The sequence below is a fragment of the Oryzias latipes genome, chromosome 6 (assembly GCF_002234675.1).
Source record: "Oryzias latipes chromosome 6, ASM223467v1".
Classification (NCBI taxonomy): Eukaryota; Metazoa; Chordata; class Actinopteri; order Beloniformes; family Adrianichthyidae; genus Oryzias; species Oryzias latipes.
Window position 1 is genome coordinate 15,336,166 of NC_019864.2, and position 24,238 is coordinate 15,360,403.

General features: G+C 38.9%; 3 protein-coding genes across 3 annotated transcripts; all 3 read left to right on the top strand.

Moving 5' to 3' along the window:
• The first annotated feature begins 280 nt into the window (after positions 1-280).
• rsl24d1 (ribosomal L24 domain containing 1) lies at positions 281-2,280 on the top strand. Its single transcript, XM_004069572.3, has 6 exons — positions 281-430; positions 1,158-1,271; positions 1,354-1,426; positions 1,514-1,577; positions 1,669-1,754; positions 1,953-2,280. The coding sequence occupies exons 1-6, from the start codon at positions 350-352 to the stop codon at positions 2,033-2,035; spliced, it is 501 nt and encodes a 166-aa protein (XP_004069620.1). The 5' UTR covers positions 281-349; the 3' UTR covers positions 2,036-2,280.
• Positions 2,281-3,893: 1,613 nt separating this feature from the next.
• arpp19 (cAMP regulated phosphoprotein 19) lies at positions 3,894-5,540 on the top strand. The gene is made up of 3 exons (XM_004069573.4): positions 3,894-4,097; positions 4,577-4,702; positions 4,792-5,540. Exons 1-3 carry the CDS (start codon positions 4,053-4,055, stop codon positions 4,960-4,962), a joined length of 342 nt encoding a protein of 113 aa, XP_004069621.1. The 5' UTR covers positions 3,894-4,052; the 3' UTR covers positions 4,963-5,540.
• Positions 5,541-7,728: 2,188 nt separating this feature from the next.
• On the top strand, positions 7,729-23,518 carry LOC101173462 (unconventional myosin-Va). The gene is made up of 40 exons (XM_011476020.3): positions 7,729-7,915; positions 8,060-8,170; positions 8,612-8,783; positions 9,415-9,559; positions 9,633-9,789; positions 9,869-10,012; positions 10,312-10,393; positions 10,520-10,627; positions 10,712-10,818; positions 10,904-11,169; positions 11,252-11,333; positions 11,411-11,551; positions 11,699-11,824; positions 11,945-12,028; positions 12,270-12,389; positions 12,564-12,661; positions 12,758-12,844; positions 12,958-13,066; positions 13,154-13,365; positions 13,698-13,854; positions 14,280-14,519; positions 14,646-14,894; positions 15,951-16,044; positions 16,125-16,267; positions 16,417-16,530; positions 16,999-17,133; positions 17,221-17,277; positions 17,388-17,615; positions 18,823-18,890; positions 18,966-19,040; positions 19,113-19,311; positions 19,500-19,593; positions 19,941-20,075; positions 20,166-20,320; positions 20,403-20,492; positions 20,570-20,720; positions 20,807-21,086; positions 22,425-22,599; positions 22,687-22,767; positions 22,845-23,518. The coding sequence occupies exons 1-40, from the start codon at positions 7,889-7,891 to the stop codon at positions 22,995-22,997; spliced, it is 5,451 nt and encodes a 1,816-aa protein (XP_011474322.1). The 5' UTR covers positions 7,729-7,888; the 3' UTR covers positions 22,998-23,518.
• The last annotated feature ends 720 nt before the right edge of the window (positions 23,519-24,238 follow it).

The window sequence follows — 24,238 nt, forward strand, 5'->3', positions numbered from 1 at the left end:
TGTTAACATTCCATATCTTTTAATGCCCTAGAAAAACCTCAATAACAATATTTTATTATTCTCGGATCTACTCATATCTTAGTGTTTATTTTTTAATGTCGCAATGGTCATTACATTGAACCTCGTTTGAAAACAACCTTTTAATTTTTTTTTAAATAGAAAAATAGGATAAACATGTAAATAGTCACAAAGATTTCAATACAGATCTAAAATCATGACCCTGTTGGTGCAGCAGGGGGCAGCACTTCTCCAACAAGGGGCTGTCAGCTCCGAGCAGAGAACACGAAGAAGAGAAGGAAGGGACGGTCTTGTTTTTGGAGCTGCTACACGCAGCAGGCCCGCTGCCGAAATGCGCATCGAAAAGTGTTATTTCTGTTCGGGACCAGTGTACCCCGGTCACGGGGTTATGTTTGTACGAAACGACTGCAAGGTACGGTACCATTTGTCTGCCTAAACAGTGACGTAAATTCAGTGGATGGAGTCAAACGGGAGCTATTGTTTTTCATGATGACACGTGACGAGTTCGCTGGTCTCGCGTGGGACCAAAACAAATTAAGTGTGTTTAGCAAATAACCAAACTAATTATTTAGTGGGAGAACTATGTACCAAAAATACAAATCAGAATTTATAATACTGGGTTCTGTATGCCTTTTGACAATTTAATAAGAGTTATAACGGAGGCCCCGAAGTCAGATCGGGTTTGTCATTTATTCTGAATAAGTGCGCCCTCTGGTGTACAAACAGTAAAAGTGCAGTCAACGAGATGGTATGTAACCTTTGTGCTATCATAGGCACTTTAACATTTGGGAGTTGGGTCATCTAGACCCACTAGACAGAGCGCTGAACCTTTTTTCTTCAATGATTTGTGATCTTCACTGATGTCCATGGATTACATGAAATCTTTCCACCTTTATCCACCTTTGTCATGGTAGGGAGAACACATCAATTTAAGGGTGGGGTCATCTAAGATAGCACAAGGGTTAAGGGAAAGTCGATGGATGGTTCGCCGTCTTTGTACTACTGAGGGTGTGTGTGTGTACATATATATCAAATAGACATGTATTTGTTGGAATGTGCACTGCAATGCCAAGTGGTCCTCGGGCTATTCTCCTATTTTTAATTTATTTAATACTCTCGTTTTTTATCGTTCATTTTAGACTTTCAGATTCTGCAGATCCAAATGCCACAGGAACTTCAAGAAAAAGCGTAACCCAAGAAAAACAAGATGGACTAAAGCATTCAGAAAGGCATCTGGGAAAGAGCTGACAGTTGTAAGACGTTTCTCCATGTTTGTTTGTTTGCCTAGAAGCAGATATTTGTTCCTTCTCTGTCCAACAATTACTGTTTTTTCAGGACAACGCTTTGGAGTTTGAGAAACGCAGAAATATTCCTGTTAAGTACAACAGGGAGCTGTGGAACAAGACAGGTAATGTGGACATGAATTCATGTGGCACAAACTTCCCTTTGTGTTCTGAGTGGCAGATTCATGTTTCTCTGTTTATGCTTCACACAGTGGACGCAATGATGAAGGTGGAAAAAATAAAACAGAAACGACAGGCACAGTTTATCATGAACAGGTAAGATCAGTGCCCCAAATATATTATTCAGACACAAGAACATTTTCCAGGATTATACAGCAAACCATCGGGGTTGTTCTTTGCTGTGTAGGTTGAAGAAGGGCAAAGAGTTGGAGAAAGTAGAGACCATCAGCGAAGTGAAGAAAAACATTCACCTCATCAAAGCACCACATGCAGGTAAGGTCACATGTAAGGTCACGTAGAGTAATTGTAGCAGCTCCAAGAGGACGTCAGTGTTGTACAAGTCTTTTCTGCTGAGAACTTTAAAAAAAAAAAAACACACACACAAATTTGCCACATTCAGGCTATGCACCTACTCTTTGACTCCGATTGTCAGTATTGTTCATGGTATTTTTCTCTTTTTTTATTTAACAGGAAAGGCCAAACAGTTGGAAGACAAAATGGTGCAAAGATTACAAGAAGACATGGAAGTTGGGGATGAAGATAATTTATCTTAAATCCAAATGTTTTGTTTCTTTGGGTAAACTTCAGTTATTTTATTTTTTTCAATTGGTGTGTTTCAACTTTGAATTTGATCTGGCTGTGAAAGGACAATAGTGTACCTGCTAAGAAAACCCTTCCTGTTTGTTTTTTTTTTGGGATGTGGAGCCTTATTCATTCTGTGATCTAAAATCATCAGGTTGCACTTAGGAAACGGTATAAAATGTCCAAATCAACAATAAATGTTTGTTTTAGTGGAAAATTTCTAGTTTATCTTGCCTATTTTAAGTTTCAAAGCCATCCCATGAACCATTTTGGTCTGATTGTGAGAACTTTGAATATGCCTACAGAAAACTGAGAAAAGTTTGTTTGATAAATACCCCAAATAATTTATTGACAAATATTTATAACTTGGTAGTGCTCATCTCGTGCATTGTTTCAAACCCAAACATTTTTGCCAACCATTCACCATCCACATGTTGAAACGGAGCTTTGCATGTACTCTGCTTTAACAGAGGAGGGGAATCTTCCAAATGGTGTTTGGCATGGACCGTCTGAAGAGGGAATTAAGAGTTCACCTAGATTCTGAAATTATTAGAAAGCTATTTTTTGCTCTCATAGCTTTTTGGATCTAGTTTATCGTGATTCCCATAGACCCGCACAATGTTCACAAGTGGGTATCATAGTTTTATGACTGATATATCTGTCAGAAATGCCAGGAACATGAATTACTTGCCTGATTTGATCAGTATCTGTAAAGGTTTTATTCTGGAAAAAAAAGGGTAAGAATACACAAAATATTTTAAGTGTACACCAAGAAGCCAAATAATGCATCCACAAGTGCAGGTGCAGTGCTTTAATGTGGCGGTCCCAAGTTTGGATAAATGCTGAGGGTTGTCATGAAAGATCTTAGTAAACATATTTTCACTGTGATAACTTCTACAACAGGGATCTGCAAAAGAGCCATTTGGGACAATTTCTCACTGATCCCTGTAGGAGCCACAGTCTTACTTAGCCTTTGAAGAAGATTTTACGACACACACACACATACATACATACACAAAAGTTTTTCTAAATATAAAATTATAATAATTTTTAACAAAGGGTCTTATAAATTCCTTTTATAATTAGACACCCTGAGCAAAAAAAGATCGTCCCATTGCAGGAAATGTAATCCAATGACGACTTTTGAACAGACACTTTTTTTTTTCTCTTGTTAAACCACTTTTGAGTGTTGTCATGTTTTTCCTTTTCCTTACTAACTAATGCAGAAGATCAGACATTTTACTCAAGTTTTGTTCAGGATTACAAACCTGTGCGCCTAATGTTACTGCAATAGAAGGACTTCAGCCATACATTTCTTTTTTTATCAATGACTAAGTAAGGTTTACTTTTAGAATTACTATCTTAAATTGTTTTTTTTTAGCCCGAGAGCCAAAGCAGAGTGTTAAAAGAGCCACATGAGGCGCAGGTTGCAGAGCCCTTATCTAAAAGAAGCTCAAATTAAGAATAGAAAACCTAATATCAGCTATACTTTAGATTTCTTTTCTAGGAATAGTTTTTGTAATTAGATTTGACTATTATGTATGATTATGCACCCTCGCTTTATACATTTTCTGCATTGCACATGTAAGTTTGTATTGTAAATAAAGGATATTCAGAACATTAACACAACTTGGCTATAAAATAGGCCCCATTTCAGATATAGAGAAAGGTAAGTGCGCATATTTATAAATACATTCCAAAACAACCATTTCAAGTTTATCATTTATTCTTTCTTTTTGTAAATGACGGTTAAATAAATAATCCACCACAGTGATCAGATCAGTCTGATCAGTGCCGCATGAGTCTCTGGTCTCGATTTAGCGTCCTGTCTGGAGAGGAGGGCCTGCGTGCGTGACAGTGACAGGCTGTCTGCCGCCCTCGCTGCTGGGGTAACTGCTGCCTCACAGTCACATCCTCCACAAATCACTAAAGCGGACCCACGGGTTGCATATTCATCTGAGCGCTCACAGCGAGGCTATCGGGGCAGCGATGTCGGAGGAAAATGACGAGACGAAGGCTTCAGACGAACAGCAGGTTAACGGAGATTCTAGCGGAGACATGTTTTATACTAACTCAGTAGCTAGCTGCTGTTCAAATCGGGGAGAATTAGCAGGCGGTAACAAAGTTAGCCTGTGGGCTAGCTTTGTGTTGCTTAGCTGGTCAGAAATGTAAAATAAAAATATGGTTTGTAATTTGAGCAATTTTGTGGTTTTTGTTGACTTTAGGTTAAAGTTAGATTGTTTGACTTGGGTGGATGCTAATAAAACTTGAGTGGTGCATTTAAAGAAAAAAAGCTAACAATGACTGCTGCTACAGTTAGCCACGCTAGCTTGCCTCGAGATCAATGCTAGCTTTCTGCACATCTATGTTTACTTTCCCTCCTGACTTCTTCCTCACATTCAGAGGCATCTTTCAGAATAACATCTCGTTGACTTAACTCATGTTAAACCAGGTTCATGCCTAATTTTAAAAAAGATTTTCTGGTTGTTGTCGGATCCACCCCCCTCCAACAGGAAATGGAGGAAACCGTGATCAGTCCAGAAAAATCAGAGGAGGCCAAATTGAAGGCCAGGTATCCCAACCTTGGAGCCAAACCAGGGGGCTCAGATTTTCTCAGGAAACGACTTCAGAAAGGAGGGGTGAGTCTGGGATTCAACTCCTTCCATTCCTCCTTTTTTTTTTTTTTTGGCCCCGGATCTCTAATATATGCATTTATCTCTGTTTCCAGCAAAAATACTTTGACTCTGGTGATTACAATATGGCCAAGGCAAAAATGAAGAACAAGCAGCTGCCGTCTGCCCCAGCAGAGAAGACTGAGATCACAGGGGGGCACATCCCAACGCCTCAGGATCTGCCTCACAGAAAGACCAGCATGGTGACGAGCAAACTTGCTGGTTGAGGGTTTTACTTTCACTGTTTTGCTACCATTCCATATTTCACTTTATATCTGCATGCCGTTTACATTTCTTCAGGTTTTGCTTTCGGCTTTAAGAACAAAATTTATTAAGCCAAATACGTTCCTGTGTTTATTACTAATTGAGGAATCGAGTAGTTCATTAAAATTTCCTACAGGAAAAATTTCACAATTCTTCTCTTTTGTCCACGTTATGTACTTTTCTGATTGTGTGGTTTTATTTAATTGTGTGCTTTAAAGCGAGTGAAATTTAGCCAGTTGTGTCCACTTCATGCTCCCCAACATTGTTTTTTGCGATGACTTGCTGCTTTGCGCTCCATCTCATTCAAATCTACTGACCTTTAAAGCAGTGAAACCGTTGTTGCTCCTGAGCAATATTTGCTCCATCAGCGAGAATTTGTGTTGTTGATTCTTGCCTGAAGTGACTTTCTCTGACTAGAAATGCTTAACAATTTTATGAGAAGAACTTCCCAGAACATGTTTATAGTGTGCAAGTGCATTGGCTGTGCATATAAACTGTGCCATTGGTTTTGTAAATAAAATAGTTTTGCATAATATCTTGCATTTGATGGTCTTTGTGTTCAGTTATTGCAAATTTTGTTTTGAAATTGCAGGGCTGCAGTGCTGGCAAAGGACAACTGGGACCTTTTTCAGTGTTTTAAGAAGATACTTTAGTTACTTCATTGTCAGATTTAATATTTTACTAATTCTGTCTTTAAAATATATGTATATGACAATTTGCAAGTCAGACGTATTTTGCACAAGTACAACAGAAGTAACTATTTATTTATGACTAAGATAATAAACTGAGGTCTACCTAGTTGACAAGTATCAAAAGCGGTGGTTATAGTGGGTGGAGTTAGGGAAAACTGTATTTTTGTAGAGAAGCATTACTTAAAGACCCACTCTGTTTATCTTTTGATCCATTGTAAAACCATTTTTAGTGGTCTTTTAATTATGAAGATGCCATTTTTTTTAAGCCAAAATAATAAAAAAAAAATTTAATAGTTCAGTAGAATTTCGCTTCTGAGGTTTGGCCTGAACATTTGCCGTGGAGCAACCCCACCCTTCTTCCCGTCCAAATACTGAGAGCTTGGAGCAGGGAGCTTGTGGGTTCGGGTAGCAATATATACATTTTTTTGTTAATATCTTTGCGAATTCTGCCTTAGATTTAATTTTCCTATTTGATGCAACACTTCCTTTTTTTTTTTTTAAATCCTTTTTAAATAACTGGGGCAGGGTATTATCTTATTTGTAGCTAATAAACTCTGTCACCAAGAAAATGACATCATAGTAATGTGTAAGTGCTATTTTACATTCATTTTTACTCTTAATTATAGTTTTAAGATTGGGGTTCTTTCAAACATCTTGCCTGTAGCTGACCACTGTCTAAACTGAGAAAGTAACAAAAAAAGAGTTATTGTGAAAACTGCTATAATATGAAAGCAAGAAGCAAAAATATTTTTTCTCTTTTGTTGAACATCTTAGAAAAAAAAAAGCCATCCATAGAAATCTAAAAACAAGCTCGGCATATTTTTATGTGCCAGCTGCAGTCAACAGACCTTTCAGATCTCACACTGAACAAAAATGTTTTTGTGCTCTTATCAAGAATTCTATATTAAAGAAGGGAACATGTATCATCTAAGTATCCCACACGTGTGACTTATTTTTTCTATAAGAGAAGGCAAGTCCTGGACATGATTTAAAAAAAAAAATTATTCCCTCAAACTAACAATTTGAGTCCACAAATTGATGTATTGAGGGCACAAATCAGTATTTTTTTGTGCAGAAATTAGCATTTTGTGCACACAAATCTGTATATTTTGGGAATATTATAGCATTTTATATTTTGGGCAGTATATTTCGGGCACAAATTAGCATATAATGTTCACAGATTTTTTTATTTTTAGGCACAAATGAGCATTTTGTGCACTCAAATCAGTATGTTTTGGGCACAAGTCAGTATTCTGTTTGCAAACAAAAGAAGTTTTTTAGGAAGAACAAAGCATTTTGTGTGAACAAATTAGTTTCTATTGGGTACAAATTAACATTCTGTGCATCCATATTAGTATGTTTTGGGCAACAGATTTGGTTGTTCAGGGGTCCAAGTTAGCAATTTTGTGCTCTTGAATTAGTATTTTTTTGGCACAAGTTAGAATTTTTGAGTAATATTTCAGTATCTTCAATCCCTACCACTAATTTGCACCTAAAAATCCAAATTCGTGTCCCCAAAATACTATTAAAATGTTAAATTGTGGCCACAAAATGTTATTTTATGCTTTTTTGTGTGCACAAAACACTAATTTGATGGCAGAAATTATTCTGAGGAACATGTTTTAATGTCGTGTCCGGGGCTCCGTAGAGTGATATGTAAACGAAGGCTAACAATTTGCAAAAAGATCCTTGCAGCTGCATCAGGCCTCAAAGAAAAGAATGGTGGATCTTCCTAACATTGCTGTTTAAACGTAAACATTTTAGCTGAACGAAATTATGAATCCAGAGAAAACGCAGTAATGCTCCCCTTTGACTGACTTTCTCATTTATTAACATGAAAATCTATTTTGCATAATAGAGTGAAGTGATGATTAAAGAACTTGACAAAAAAGTGGTTGGAATTTAATATCTTCTGTCTCGCTCCGACTTGCAAGTCGCGGGTTTGATTTTGGGCCGTGGGGCTGGGTGGCCGCTGGGAGGCACGCTTGGCTTTGCATGCGTAAAAACGCGTCGTGGCATGCGCCGCCGGTGATTGACAGCGTGTGGAGGCTGAACGCGCCGGTGTGGCCGCGAGAGCTGCGAATTCCGAAGAGCACAGAAGTGTTCCTCAGGGCTGAGGGAGTAACATGAACCAGGCGTCTTTCTATGGACAAAGGAGGACATCTTCACCAAAGGCTCACTGAGCAGGCAGCAGGACATGGCAACCTCTGAACTTTACTCCAAGGTAGGCAGTTCAGTCGGCGGAACTTAACTTTCCACACTTAAAAATCACTTGTTGTGACTTCTTTCTACAAGCTGTTTCTTGGAGCTGATGTTGGAAGGGTCGACTATTATAGCTTTTATTTTACTATTATCATGCTTTATCCAGCATGCCCGCGTTTGGCTCCCAGATGCAGCCACAGTGTGGCAGTCGGCAGAGCTTACCAAAGATTACACCCCCGGCGACCTGACGCTGTGCCTGCAGCTGGAGGATGGCACGGTGAGGCGGTGACATGCATGACACACCCATGGGGATGCAGGGACTCTGATGGAAAACAGGCGTAAAGATCTGACAGAAGCAGAAACTCTGACATTAACCTCAACATTACTTTTGCAAGAGTAACTCTTTCTCTTGCATTTGTTTGTAGTTTGCCAGAATTCTGAAAATGACGTGTTGAGGTATTTCTTTCTAAATAGATGCAGTGGTGGATTAAATTGTACTTTTGAAGGTTTCCTGTTCAGTTTCACTGCTTGTAGCAGCTGCTGTGTCAGGTTTAGACATGCACACCAGGCATGGAAATGAGGCAAAGCCTTATCATTAGTAATAGGAAAAGGCCGAGCAGTGTTTTTTTCCCACCTAAATTGACTTTTTCAGTTTAGCAATCCACAACTTCTTGCTGGCTCATAATAAAATCTGGCTTTTATTTGATATCTTTTTCAGAATGTGGAACACAAAATAAACCCCCAAACCACCAGCCTGCCCCCTCTAAGAAACCCTGACATCCTGGTAGGGGAAAATGACCTGACAGCTCTCAGCTACCTTCACGAGCCAGCGGTGCTGCACAACCTTAAAGTGCGCTTCATCGACTCCAAGCTGATCTACACATACTGTGGTAATGAGCTTCATTCCCTTTAACTGTCATTATCACTGTCACTGTAGACTTTGGAGCCTTACTCACTGCATGTGCTGACATAGTCTGCAGCACAGTAAGCTGATTATTGTGACGCAGGCCACCTGTAAAGGTATATAGCACTAGTTCATATAGCGTGCATGTGTGCGTTTGTGCTTGTGTGTGCGTGTGTGTGTGTGTGTGTTTGGATATATATTCTGAAAACGTAATCTGCCTCTTGAATTGTTTGAATTTCAAATTTTACTAAACAATATTTGTCTTTAAAGGATAGCATTACAAGACACAAGTTTTTCATTAAAAATCTTTACATTATCACATTCAAGTAAAAAAAAAGATTTATTAGTAATGTACTGCAATAGGAGTACAAATTCAAATGTATTAACCTAACCTTTTTAGTTTTCTATTCTGCCTGTTTTTGGTTTTCTGCCACCAAGAAATAAGTTAAAAAAAACTTTTCAGACACTTTGGAAATATTCAGTTTTTCTGCATTGTTGCTGTTATTTATATCGCCTAGTTGGGCGCAAATATATATTCCTTGAAAAAATAATTTGAATTGTATGAAAGAGTCGGTGTTAATTCAATGTGTTTGACCTATACTCTCTTTGGGATCTAGGAATTGTCCTGGTTGCCATCAATCCTTACGAGAGCCTGCCTATCTATGAACCCGACATCATTAATGCCTACAGTGGGCAAAACATGGGGGACATGGACCCTCACATCTTTGCAGTTGCTGAGGAAGCTTATAAGCAAATGGCCAGGTTTTGAGTCCGCCCCTCAAAAATTACAACTCAAAGCAAATTCACTCTTGAATTGACTTTCATTTCCCCTCAGAGATCAAAGAAACCAGTCCATCATTATCAGTGGGGAATCTGGAGCAGGCAAAACCGTTTCTGCTAAGTACGCCATGCGTTACTTCGCCACAGTCAGCTGCTCTTCTGGGGAGGCCAATGTTGAGGAGCGAGTTTTGGCATCCAGTCCCATCATGGAGGTAACGGGAAACCCTGAAAGCAGAGCCATGCAAAATAGTGTCACTGTTGAGGTCCTCTTTTAATCTCTATTTTATTTAGGCTTTTGGGAATGCCAAGACGACACGGAACGACAACAGCAGTCGCTTTGGGAAGTACATTGAGATTGGATTTGACAAAAAGTACTGTATAATTGGAGCCAACATGAGAACCTACTTATTAGAAAAGTCCAGAGTTGTGTTTCAGGTAAAATTGAGTCATACTTCTCACTTTTTAGCTCATGTTTAAACTTTTAATTTAGTTGTTGCAGCAGGCCTGAAACTGTCTGGATTGTATTGAGTGTGTGGGCATTGTATGAATTTTACTGATGATTGTTGTCCTTGTCCACCGGCAAAAGGAGGTTCCTACTTGGAAAAAAAAGTGATTAATTATTAAAAATTAACAGATTTTTTCTATCATGTTTAATTATACTAAACACCTTTTTCCTCTGTTTTTAAATGCAGTTTTAAAGGTTTGGTTTTCAATTCTCTTTTAATACCTTCTAGGCTCATGGAGAAAGAAATTACCATATATTCTACCAGCTCTGTGCCTCTTCACATTTACCAGAGTTCAAAACCTTCAAGTTGGGTATGTATGTAAATTGTGAATGACATGGTTTCCTAATTTCCTGATTAGCTCTTTTTAGTTACTGCAGTGGCAGTTGTCGATAAGGATGAAAAAAAGAGTGACGTTCTGTTTACTTTTTGCTTTCAGGTTGTGCAGATGACTTCCACTGCACTAAACAGGGTCAGAGTCCCATCATAGATGGAGTAAACGATGCTAAAGAACTGTGCAGCACCAGGAGGGCATTTTCTCTTCTAGGTGAAAATATGTCAGAGTAAAAACAAATCTTTCTATTATTCTTTAAAAATATATTTTTTTCATATTTTTTTTATGTTGTCATAGGAATGGAAGAAGAGGATCAAATGGAGATTTATCAAATTCTGTCAGCGCTCCTTCATCTCAGCAATGTTGAGATTAAAGATCAGTCAGGAGATCGGAGTAGTATCTCGGTAAACACTCATAATTTGTGTCTTCTCTTTTGTAATTATGTTGATCTTCTTCCAGGTGAGATCCTTGCTGTGCTTGTATTTTCAGCCCGATGATGTCCACATGATGGTTTTCTGTGAGCTGATGGGAGTGCCTTGTGAGGAAACGGCCCACTGGCTCTGTCACAGGAAACTCAAAACATCCAAAGAAAGCTTTGTGAAGCCCGTTCCTCGAGTGAATGCAGTCCAGGGCCGGGATGCCCTTGCCAAACACATTTATGCCAGGCTCTTCAGCTGGATTGTAGGCTGTGTAAACGGTGCCTTAAAATCCACAGGAAAACAAAACTCATTCATTGGTGTGCTTGATATTTATGGGTACGTTTTCTTCTTTGTTTGTTTTTACTTCTTCACAAATGTCCCACAGATTAGTTTCATTACACATTTCTCTTATTTTTAGATTTGAAACATTTGATGTAAACAGCTTTGAACAATTCTGCATCAACTACGCCAACGAGAAGCTTCAACAGCAGTTCAACCTGGTGGGAGTCCAGCTCAGTACGAGCTTTTCTGTGTTCGCAAAAAAGCATGTACACATTTTCTTTTTCTTTCCCACCAGCATGTTTTTAAACTGGATCAAGAGGAGTACATGAGGGAGGGGATCCCCTGGACACTGATCGATTTCTATGACAACCAGCCCTGCATCAACCTCATTGAAGCCAAGCTTGGAGTGCTGGACCTTCTGGATGAGGAGTGCAAGGTACAAAAAAAAAAAAAGAAAAGAAAAGGCAGTTTTGTTTTCCTGACTGAAGGCCTGCTCACAGCACTCTGCCCTTTCCGCCTCACTGTGAGTGGAGGTTGTGAGTAATGCCCGGACTAGCTGACTCTGCCATTTCTTGTTCCATAGATGCCCAAAGGCTCTGATGACACGTGGACACAGAAACTTTACAACATCCTCCTGAAGCAGAACTCTCACTTTGAAAAGCCAAGGCTATCAAACAGAGCCTTCATCATCCACCACTTTGCTGACAAGGTGAAAGACTCATGCTGGACAGACCGTGGTTAGCATGGTTATGCAGAGGAAGGTCTTTATGTGTCATTATGCATAAGTAATGGTTTGGATCTGGCTTGAGACCTGACTCCATGTGTCCAGGTGGAGTACCAATGTCTGGGATTCTTAGAGAAAAATAAGGACACGGTCAATGAGGAGCAGATCAATGCTTTGAAAAAAACGAAGGTAAAAGGATGTTCCTCTACTCTCATCCTAGTGTCTCTCTGAGCTGCATGTAAACACCTTTGTAATAGCCAAGAAGAAATGCCTGATAAGTATGTTGTAACTTGTGGGTACACACCCTGGAATTGTTCAGCAATATCTATTGGAGGAAGTGCAGTCAGCCTTGAGTTATGTGTTGACAACACTGCCATCTGCTGTACAGTGTGTGTTTTACTTGTTAAATCTTTAAATTTGATCTTTTCAGTTTGATTTTCTGCTGAAACTGTTTGATGAAGATGACAAGGGAACAGGTTCTCCTAACAAACTCACACCTGGAAGAGCTGGACAAAGTCAGAGAGACAATAAGAAGACGGTTGGACTGCAGGTAAGACGATCTCTGGGAGGCAACAGGACTTCTGATGGAAATGAAATGGCTAGTTTAGAAAATTAAATTTGTTTTAGTGGGTTCTGCAGCAGCTTAGCATTATGGTTGTGTTTTTCTGGTACATTTTTTCATATTCATTTAATTTCATTCAGGTGTATTGTTGTTTTCATTCAGTTTCGACAGTCTTTGCATTTGCTGATGGAGACGCTAAATTCAACAACTCCGCACTATGTGCGCTGCATCAAACCAAATGACCTTAAAGCCCCGTTCGTGTGAGGATTTTGTAACTTTCTGTTTCCTTCTGTCCAACCTGTATCCACGTGTAATTTTTCCTTTTCTTGCAATTGGTTTGATTCCTTTCCATAAAGGTTGGACCCTGTCAGGGCTGTGCAGCAGCTAAGAGCGTGCGGCGTCCTCGAAACAATACGAATCTCAGCAGCGGGATTCCCTTCTAGGTGACATTTCAGCTACGGCTTTGTACTATGAACTACTGCATAGACATTGATATGGTTAAGCAGCTTTTTATTGTAGTCATGTGTTCATTATTTTTATGATATCAATACCACAGATGGAGCTATCCGGAATTCTTTACTCGTTATCGAGTCCTGATGAAGCAGAAGGATGTGCTTCCTGATAGAAAACAGACCTGCAAAGATCTCTTAGAAAAACTAATTAAGGTCAGATTTTAATTATCTTTTATGTCAGACTTATACTAAAATGTAATATGTTACCTGCAGTGCTGTGTTTTGTGCTTCTGATTTTAGAACCAGGAGAAATACCAGTTTGGCAAAAACAAAATCTTCTTTAGAGCTGGACAAGTGGCGTACTTGGAGAAGCTCCGGTCCGATAAATTACGCTTGGCCTGCGTCTCCATCCAAAAGACTATCCGCTGCTGGCTGGCTCGCAGAAAGTACCTTAAGACGAGACGGTCTGTCATCACCATACAGAAATACACACGTGGTCACCAGGCGCGGAGGTGAGCAGTTCAATCAAAACGAGGAATGATGGAACTGGAGAAATATCAAAAACCCTTAAAGAAATGCGATAACAAGTAATAGTTTTGTCCTCAAAGTGGATGTGATAAAATCAGGGTAAAATGTTTATCTGTTGGGAGACATTCTTGATCTGCAGGGTAAAAAAAGTGAATGTTTCATTGATAAAGATGTGGAATGTGTTAAACCAGACAAGCCAACTCTAAGCAGCAGCTTGTTCACATATAATTCTGTTATTGTTTAAATTAGTTTTTTAAGTTTCATCTATTAATGAGCTCATCAAAAGAGTGTTTCAATTGATGTTTATTTTCTTCAGGTATGTTGACTTTCTGCGACAAACGAGGGCAGCCGTCACCATCCAGTGCAATGTCCGCATGTGGTTGGAAAGGAAACGCTACCTGCAGAAGCGCTCTGCAGCCATTGCAATTCAGAGCATGTTGAGGGCTCACATGGCCAAACAGCAGTATTATAAGGTATTCAAACTTCATCCAAAAAAAAATTATGATTTATTTGACATTATTTTTTAACATTTATTTATGAAAGGAAAATATTTAGTGACTTTTCACTATGTGAAATGGGTTTTTGTTAGTAAAAAAAAAACTAGTGGTGCAATGGAGTAACCTCTGAGACACAAAGGTTTCTTATGTTCTTATGAGGGCATTGCGTCTAGCCAAAGGACACAATGATTGTCAAGGCTGGGATTTGAACCCCTGACTTATCGTATCTCAGGTCAGGGGTTCCAGGTACTCAGCCTAGTCACCTCCCCCCCAAATGCTATTTTACTGAGAAGTCAGAAATAACTTCATCTTGGTGATTAAAACATTTGCAAATTGTTGGGAACAGGAAGTGATGTCACCTTGTCCAATCTGACATTTAGCACTCGTCTCTGTTGTTGCAGCTGCTGTTTGAGCAAAAGGCAGTGATCATTCAGAAGTGGGTGAGAGGCTGGTTGGCGAAGCAGCACTACAGACGCACTCTCGCTGCCGTCGTCCTGCTGCAGAGCTGTGTGCGTCGCATCAAGGCCAAGAAGGAACTGAGGAAGCTGAAAGTGGAGGCACGCTCTGTGGAGCACTTCAAGAATCTCAACGTTGGCATGGAGAACAAAATTGTGCAACTCCAACAGAAACTAAACGAGCAGGTGAGAATTATGTTTAAAACAATGGCCTAAACTTTACACTAGTCTAGAAACTGAAACATTATCGGTCTCTGGGAGTTGTCACACAGCATCACATGCTAAGCATGTGTTTTGTCCCCCCCCCCGCAGCAAAAAGAAAACAAGGAATTCAGTGAAAGACTGTCTGTTCTGGAGAAGACTCTCACTCTTGAGAGAGAAAGACAAAGCAGAGAGATAGAAAGTCTACGAAGATCTGAGGAGGAAACCCGAGCCAAAGCAGAGACGGTTCCTTCACTGCTGGAGCAACTTTCCTTCCTGCAACAAAAACTAGAAACCACTTGCAGAGAAAAAGATGAACTTGAGGAGCAGACGAGGATCTACAAGGAGCAGACCCAGCAGGTAGGCCAGTTCCAGGATTTAAAAGCTCTTCATACATTTTCTTTGAAATGTAAATGCTTTCTAAAACATCTGTGCTTTAAGAAGGAATAAATGACATTTTAACCTCACAGAAAGCTTTCAACCTGCTATTTATCCAATCTGGTGTTTGATGTTTTGATTAAACTTCTCTGACATTATTATTTTGTTTAGAGAGCCACTCCAATGAAAGTCATGTTTTTAACATGACTTGTAGCATTTTTCTCCTGATTGAGGGTATATTTAAAGAAAATGCGTCTAACATTTGCATTTCTGAGTATTTATTCAAATAATTGGATCAGGAGCATACAAAAAAATGAAGTGGGAAAAAAGCTTGTAGGTGTGACGAAGGCGCTAGAGTCAGCAGGCAACAAGCTCCCTGCTCCGCTCCATTCTCATGCATCCACTTGCAGACAAATACATCCATGTACATCTTTGTTTCCTCGTCTGAGCTGGCATCTGGATCAAAACTGTACGGCTGGATGGCTCCAATATTGCTCGCCATTTTCGTTACACTGGTAACATGAAGTTTGGGTTGTGAGGGGCTGTAAGCTAGTAGGAAAGAATGCACATGAAGGGATGATGGGAAATGAGGGAAGGCTTACTCCACACCGCTTTGGGGACACTGTTCCATAAAACAACACAATTTGTTTTTGGTTTTTTTTGCTCAAAACTAGAAAGTCTCTTAGAACAAAAAATAATTGGAGTTGGACTTTAGGTTTGCATGAAGCTTCATGACCTGCCTTTTGTCTAATCCTAAATCTGGTGGTTTAATTAAACTTTCCTGAAAATATTGTGTTTCAAAGGAAGAGGAAATGTTGATTTTTTTTTTTTTTTTACAGCCATTCTTACATTTATCTTTCAAATGTCTGCACATCAGTAATGGTTGTTTATCAGTTATATTCAGCTGCCTTCGACTTTCACAAAAGTATGTAAACAAATAACAACACAGAACTAAGCTATTTCCATTCAGTGCATGGTATGTTTGTTTTTTACTTTCTATAATTGTATTTTCTAAAAACAATTCTGTCCACTTCTTAGGTGGTGGATGACCTTAATCTGAAGAACACCTTGTTGCAGAGCAACATAGATGATCTAAACAAGGAAATTATCCAGCAAGCTCAACAGTTGACAGGTATTCAGACCAGACCTTCACAAGTCACCTGTGAATATAGTTAAATGAAATAAAATTGAACTTTTTTTTTATCCGTTCAGAGACCAAAGCAAACTTTGAGGATACCAAACAACTGGAAAAGGATTTAACAGAAGAACGGTCTCGCTACCAAAGTCTGCTGAGTGAACACCTACACCTGGAGGAACGACACAAAGACCTGAAGGAAGAGATGATTCTCAGCAATGTGAGGAATTTGATTCTCCCCTTAAGTCTGCATCCAGACTCAAATTTTAAAGATCAAATTTCATTCTTTTTGATGCAACATCAAAGAGTAAAAGTTACAGAAACACCTAAATCTCTTTGTAGAATCTGAACACATTTTCTCTTATTTAGAATTCAAGCAAACGTGGTCACAAGAGGACAGACTCCAACTACAGCAGTAACTCCTCAGAGTTTACTCAGAGCTTAGACTCCTTTGAGGGGGAAGACAGTGTTATCCAAGCAGAGGTGAAGTCTGGTTTTCAACACAGTCCTATTGTGAGGAGGCTGTAATTTGGTTGTTTTAAACAGGAACAGAAACTGATTCATGTGATGTAATTACATTTGCATGGTGCTTAAGCTAAAAAAAAAACCAAGGCATCTTAGTTAATGGATTATTTATAGTGCTGATATAATACTGTTAAGTCATTTTTGTTTTTTGTGACTTGATTTTTCCAAAACACACTAATTCACAAATTAATCTAATGGGAAATATCCATGAGAACACTACAGGAAATATTTAAAACTCACTACAGAGGGTACAAGTATTTTTAAGCTATGATTGATGATCCTGATCAGAAATACCAACAGGAAACTACATTTTTACTTCTTGGAACTTTGGAAAACTGTTGTGCTCTTGTCTGCATTGTAATTCCATTGGTGCAGCACTCTGATTTAATCTTAGACTGATTGTGGACAACTACTGCTTTTTTCTAGAATGAGAACAAGACAACTGTGGACTTGCCAATTCTTCTTAGGCTCCAGAGAAGAGTAAAAGAATTAGAGCAGGAAAAACAGTCACTATGGCAACAGCTTGATAAAAATGAGGAAGCCCAACAACAAAAAGAAAAGGTAGAATTTAGCTTTTTACCGATATAATACCTTCAAGAAAATAGGTTTAAGATTTAGTTTATGGTTGGAATTGTTTTTCTATTCTAGGACATTGAAAAGCAGAGCACTGTTGGAAGAACAGAACTAGACCTGGAAACACTCAAGGTACAGCTCGGTCTGTTGGCATCAGCCGTTATACTTTATATTTCCTCAATGACAGAAAAATTCATGAAAACAAATCTTAAAGTATTTTTTTTCTAAAACTTTCAATGCAGCGGATAGAATTGGAGTCTGAGAACAAGAAATTGAAGCAGGATCTGACTGATCTTCGAAAGTCTCTGAGCAGTGAGAACAGTGATGCTGCCCCCCCTGCTCCTGGTTCTTTGCCGTATAAGACATTACTGGAACAGCTGACCTCTTCTATCGAGGAGCTGGAGATGCGGAAAGACGAAGTGCTGCTCCTTCGGTCACATATGGTTCGTCAGGAGGCGCTCAAACACAGGGTAAGAATTAAAAAGGGTTTTATTTTTTCTCCCCTTACATAATATCCAGCTTAATGTAACAAATAAACCAGTTTCCTTTACATACAGGCTTTGATTTTATTATTTATTTATGTTTATTAGGGGTATGTACATTTTCCTATCTTGGGATTTGAAATGCATCATAATACATTGTCCATCAACTGACCCATAAAAGATTCAACTAACCTTTTTGTGATACAACACAGTCCTTTTATTTAAAAATAATCTATATGTATAGGTGGGCTGCACGGTGGTGCAGTAGTTAGCGCTCTTGCCTCACAGCAAGAAGGCAAGGGACCTGAAACAGTAACTCAATGGGGGACCTTTCTGTGTGGAGTTTGCATGTTCTCCCCGTGCATGCGTGGGTTTTCTCCGGGGTCTCCGGCTTCCTACCACTGTTCAAAAACATGAACAACAAAAACAATTGGCTCTAAATTGTCCCTAGGTGTGAGTGTGAATGGATGTGTGATTGCGGCCCTGCGACAGACTGAAATACCCAGGGTGTCCCCTGCCTTCACCCACAAGTGGCTGGGATTGGCTCCGGCAGCCCCGTGACCCCAAAAGGGATAAAATGGCAGAAGATGAATAATGAATACATGTATAGGATTCATTTTGCATTCAAAACTATAAAAGTACATTCCTCTACACAGAGAAACTCCTTTTGTTTTCTTACTGGCACTTTTTATTTGAAAGGTTAGTGTTTAAAAAAAACAAAATGTTTTCGACATAATGGGTTCCAACATAAATTCTGGTTTCAGTTTTGGTCTTTTAAGACTGTTTTTGTTCCGTCTGTTGAAAAAAAAGAAGAGTTGTATCAAATGAATTTATTCAAGCATTGTTTACATTGCTGTTGGGAATAAAGGGGGTTAGGTTTAGTGCACACAACACAAATGGTTTCCTCTGGTTTCACTTTCAGCCAGTTCAAACTGACGCGACTTGGTAGAAGTAAGCTTGTCATTGGATATCTTTTTGTTTGCATCACACATGCGTATAAAGGACAGGAAGAGAAACTAACAATGTTTCCCAGAAATTGTATACCTACCCATTGGTTTTATACCTTTGTGCAAACATAATCTTGTTTCTATATCTGGTTTTAAACAAAGTACTACCGAGACTTTCAAGTAATGGATCAATTATTTTGATATGTATTTGTTATTCTTTCCATCCCTAATTTTTAACCGACTTATAGGACTCTATCCTTGGAGAAAATGCTAAATTAGAGCTTGGCGAAATCGCTTCTTTTCAAGATGTTAACAAGTAAGTTTACAAAGTTGAGTTCATTTTAGGAAGAAACTTGTGAGTTTTGATTCACTTTATGTTGCATATGTTCAGATCCACAGATGTCCATGCACTGAATGAGGATGGAGAGTTGTGGCTGGCTTATGAAGGTCTGAAAGAAACCAACAGGTAAACTTAAATGCCGCGTATAAAACTTGTGCACGAGATTTATCTCCTTAACACTTTTGCCGCATCTTGCAGGCTACTAGAGTGCCAAATGCAGGAGGAGCAACGTGTTCATGATGAGAGGTACCAGAAGCTGCTGGAGGAGGTGAACAAGCTGAAGGCTGAGAAGGAGCAACAGCAAAAGCTGCTGGCTCAAAGCCTCATTTTGCCTGAAGATGCTCGAATCGAGGCGAGCCTGAAACATGAAATCACTCGACTCACCAATGAAAACCTGGTACGTCCCGTTGTGGATTGTCAGTGTTTCCGTCCTCCATTTTCTGATTCTGTGATTAGTTTCACTGTGCAGAGCTGTGTCGGTAAAAAACATGTTTGTTTAGTGTTGAATAAAAAAAAAAAAAAAAAAAAAGTTGGGAAGTAGAACGTTATTTTTTGACTAATGGACATCTGGATGTGTAATTTCAGGAGCGAATGGAACAACAAGAAAAACAAGAAAAAACTATCCGCAAGTTAACAAAGCAACTTAAAATGTATATGAAAAAAGTGGAAGATTTTGAAGGTAATCAAATCAAGAAAAGGATAAAAAAAATGTACGGATGCCGCTTATATATAAAAAAGATATCAATTTGTACTATTTATCTTTTTTTTTTCTTCTAAAAAAACAGTATGACAGCATGACAGTTTTACCCGGAGTAGCCCCATTAAGATTGCATAATGCTGCAGTCTAGCTCACATTATTAATGCAACATTCTGTTCAAAAAGTAAAAATACTGTTAAAGAAAAGAGTGTCACATTTTACATGATTATCTGACACTATTTGGCTTATTTAATGCTTGCTTTTAAACAATTCTCATAATCTTGAGGAGCATAAAAATCATAAACAGCCTATGCCATTGTTGTGTTTAGCAAGTGTACAGCAAGCGTCTGTGACAACTGATCCTGTCAGAGTGGTGAACATCACCCGTAAAGAGAAGGAGTACCAGGGCATGTTGGAGTACAAGGAGAGTGACCTGAGTCGCCTGCTCAAATACTTAATCATTGGTGAGCATCAGTTCTGCTGCGGTGACAAATTCACCATTTTCAAGGATTTGTAAGTTTAATCGTTTTTCTGACATTTTATCATCTTTTCAGATCTGAAGCCTCGTGGTGTGGCTGTCACTTTCACTCCAGGGCTTCCAGCCTACATCGTCTTCATGTGCCTTCGGTACACAGACAACATTAGCGACGACAGGAGAGTCAGCACCCTGCTTAATTCCACCATCAGCAGCATCAAAGGGGTGGTGAAGGTGCAGTATTTAACATAGATCTGCATTTATTCCAGTTATCAAGTTTTCTTCTAAATAGGTGATTTTTGACACCGTTTTTCAGAGGAAGGGAGAGGATTTTGAGGTGATTTCTTTCTGGCTGGCCAACACCTGCCGCTTGATGCACTGTCTGAAGCAGTACAGTGGAGACGAAGTGAGTCTGGCCACGTTTTGATTTCTTTACGACTGTTGTTGTTATTCACTGCCATTTCTACCCCACGTTTTCTGCAGGCCTTTATGGTCCACAACACTGCTAAGCAGAATGAGCAGTGCCTAACCAATTTCGAACTGTCGGAGTATCATCAGCTGTTTGGTGACTTGGCCATCCAAATTTACCATCAACTAATCAAATGCTTGGACAACATTCTGCAGCCTCTCATAGGTGTGGCAGATATGATCTCATCACATATAATTTAGTATGTGAGATAACTATGCACCTACTAAGATGAATCTGTACCCCAATTGTAGTTGCGAGCATGCTGGAGCACGAGCCAATCCAGGGTGTGTTAGGGTCCAAACCCACAGGTCTGAGAAAGAGGAGCACCAGTACCTCTGATGGGGCTGTAACAATTGAGGTCCTCCTGCAGCGTCTCAGTGTCTTCCTGACCACAATGAGTCAGCATGGGATGGATGTACATGTCGTCAAGCAGATCATCAAGCAGGAATTCTACGTTATCGGTGCCGTCACACTAAACCACCTGCTGCTGCGAAAGGACATGTGTTCCTGGAGTAAAGGACTGCACATCAGGTATTAAAATAGACCTTTTTTGTAAGGAAATTAGAAGTGTGAGAAAAGCTTTATTTATTTAGTGTAACTTTCTCCAGACAGAATCCAAATTTATCCATATTTGACTGTTCCAGCAATTAGTTCTCCTTTATCAGAGTTCTGACATGGATTACTTTCATGTGCATGACAACTTTCTGCTCTTTTCCACACCAAGCACTTTTCAATTTTTTCCTGAAGTTATTTTTTAAATTGTAAGAACTTTTAAACTATTGACATCAATATCGGTTAATTGAGTTTTGTGGCTCCATTTACAGATGACCTAAAACATGATGGTTTTAAATAAAAAAATAAAAAACACGTCAGAGAAAATCGGAGAAAAGAGAGGAAAAAAATAGGTTCTCTTTGTTTTTCCAGGACTGTGATGATCTTTGTGCTCAAACAAAAGTGCCACATCATGAAATCACCTGCTTGCTTATGGTGTATTATTTAAAATGTGCTAAAACCAAAAAAAAGAATATTCCTGCTTTTGGAAAACATCTAAGCACATGTTCCAGAATTTTGCATAATCCTGGATCATGCTTTTTCTCATAAAATTAAATGCACATAAAGTCACTCTTTAACCCTTGTGCTATCCTAGGCACTTTAACATTGGGAGTTGGGTCATCTAGACCCACTAGACAGTGCTCTGAACCTTTTTTTTTTTTTCAATGATTTGTGAACCTCATTGGTGTCCATGGATTACATGAAATCTTTCTACCTTTATCCACCTTTTCATGGTAGGGAGAACACGTCAATGTAAGGGTGGGGTCATCTAAGATAGCACAAGAGTTAAGAGGCAGAGTAGGACCTGTGACCACAGCTTTGTTCATTCACATCATTATAATCTCATATTTAAACATCTGAGAGTCAGACTCTTACAAAACATGTGTTTCTAAAACATAGTTTGACTTATGACATCAGTCTTATTGTCAGAAATGCTAAAACTAAACTCTAGGTCCAACACAAAGACGTATCCTTTTATACACACCATGCTCAAAATTCTGTCTTCTTAAAGCTTCTATTTGAAAGCAGGAAATGTAAATGGTTGTGTATATTTCTGTAAACTGGTTTGAAATCATTATACTAAAGGAAAATGCATACATTTAATAGACAAGATACTACTCTTTTGACTTAAATCCAAAAATGTTTATCAGTAGCATAAACATAAAACAGAAAATTATCAAGTTCGGCTGTATTGAAGTTTTAAAGATGACAGGAAACCTGTTTGCCACATGATGTTTTAACTATGATGCCAGGTGAACCGACCTGGATGGTACTCCTCTCAAAAAATCCTCCTATATCACACTTGTCTGTTTTCAGGTATAATGTCTGGCAGCTGGAGGAGTGGCTGGCGGAGAATGAGCTGACCGACAGCGGTGCAAAAGAGTCGCTGGAGCCTCTCATCCAGGCTGCACAGCTTCTGCAGATAAAGAAAAAAACTGAGGCTGACGCCTTGGCGATCTGCAACATGTGCACTGCCCTCACAACCGCACAGGTCCTTCACCTGCAAAGCCTCCACTGCCTAATTCTGTACATCCAGTATTTGTTTACATCTTGATCACTGTTTTGCTGTTCCCAACAGATCATTAAAGTCTTGACTCTGTACACACCAGTGATTGATTTTGAAGAGAGAGTGTCAACCACCTTCATCTCAACTATAAAGGTGAATACACTTTTATGCTCTTTATTCCACACCTTTGACTCATTTCTAATGAATTTTCCCCCCTCTCAACCTTTTAGAACCTTTTGAAAGACAGGAATGACTCAGCCACCTTAATGATGGATGCCAAGAAAATCTTCTCTGTTATCTTTCCATTCACTCCCTCCTCTGTGGCTTTGGAGACCCTTCAGATTCCAGCGAGCCTTAATCTGGCTTTCCTTACTCGAGTCTAGATCAGAGGTCTGATGTGTTTAGCTTGCCTGTTTATATATATAAAAAATGCACACTCTGCTAGCACTTTGTTTGCTCTGCTTTTCCATTAGAATATTTTGATACTGGAACTCAAGAATCCACAGAATGTGTTTGAATGTACATTTTTTAAGACTTTGCAAAAAAGTACGAGTATAAACAGAAAAAAACAAGTAATGTCTGCCATCTTGTACTTGCAACATACTGTGCTGCTGGTTGATATTCATCAGTTATTTTTTATGTGTGTAATAGTTAAACTCTAAAGTGATTTCACATGTTGAGAAAGCATTTAGAGTATTTTCACTGCCAGTTCTGTTATGTCAAAATGTTGCCTTTTTGAGTAATATTTAATGTTCATTTAAATTTACAGGATTTCTAGAAACAAAAGCCTACTGTTTTATAAGTGTAACTCTGTATTCCTACAAAAAAGATCTTAAGGTATTTATGCGAGTTATAGTTGGAGTAAAGAAAAAAAAAAGAATAAACTGTATGCATTACCAACAAATGTTCACTGATATCTTTCATAGTACACGCTATCCATAGCACTTATTTGATTTGAAGCTTCAATTTTACTTCCTGGTGAGTATGTTCTTCCAGATAGATTTTTATTGGAAGTAGCCTAAAAGAAGTCACAAAAATGACATTTTTTCAAAGTTTGTTTTTATTTTTATTTCAGATGTTATATCTTAACTTATTTTGCACGTGCTATACACAAAACGTCTTTAAAAATTCAATTATTAACCCATAGCCTTAGAAGTCTGATGAGCCTCCAGGAATGTGCTCCTGGTATGTTTACTTTCAGGAAAAGTCCATCGTTTTATTCGTAGACCTATTGTAGGTCAATATGTGTCTTTCTTTTGATAATTTCCGTGTTAAACTGTGGTTAATGTGCCGCAGAAGGCGCCAGATGAGGTCCACCAGGTTTAAATCCGGTTTCTGTTCAGGTGAGGATCCGCGATCAGAACACACCTTTCTCTGACGAGCTGCCGTCATGAGACGCGGAGGCGGGGACAAAGTCCCCAGCAGGTGCGCAAGACGCTAATCCGGAAGTGAGCAAAGCAGCACGCGAAGGACTACCAATTATTTCACAATAAAAGTTTGTGCTCCCCCCCCCCCCTTTTCTCTCTCTCTTTCTGTTTACCAATATTTCAGATGCAGTTATCAAAATTATGAATATAGTATATTTTTGAAAATATGTACTCAAATTTTGTTTTTACAATTAGAT

Excerpts from the sequence above, each read along its gene's own strand:
- rsl24d1 (XM_004069572.3), top strand. The coding sequence starts at position 350 with ATGCGCATCGAAAAGTGTTATTTCTGTTCGGGACCAGTGTACCCCGGT. Across the intron at positions 431-1,157 it reads TTGTACGAAACGACTGCAAG|ACTTTCAGATTCTGCAGATC; the intron begins GTACGGTACCAT and ends CGTTCATTTTAG. Across the intron at positions 1,272-1,353 it reads CTGGGAAAGAGCTGACAGTT|GACAACGCTTTGGAGTTTGA; the intron begins GTAAGACGTTTC and ends CTGTTTTTTCAG.
- arpp19 (XM_004069573.4), top strand. The coding sequence starts at position 4,053 with ATGTCGGAGGAAAATGACGAGACGAAGGCTTCAGACGAACAGCAG. Across the intron at positions 4,098-4,576 it reads AGGCTTCAGACGAACAGCAG|GAAATGGAGGAAACCGTGAT; the intron begins GTTAACGGAGAT and ends CCCCTCCAACAG. Across the intron at positions 4,703-4,791 it reads AACGACTTCAGAAAGGAGGG|CAAAAATACTTTGACTCTGG; the intron begins GTGAGTCTGGGA and ends CTCTGTTTCCAG.
- LOC101173462 (XM_011476020.3), top strand. The coding sequence starts at position 7,889 with ATGGCAACCTCTGAACTTTACTCCAAG. Across the intron at positions 11,825-11,944 it reads TCCACCACTTTGCTGACAAG|GTGGAGTACCAATGTCTGGG; the intron begins GTGAAAGACTCA and ends CCATGTGTCCAG. Across the intron at positions 17,616-18,822 it reads AGGAGGCGCTCAAACACAGG|GACTCTATCCTTGGAGAAAA; the intron begins GTAAGAATTAAA and ends ACCGACTTATAG.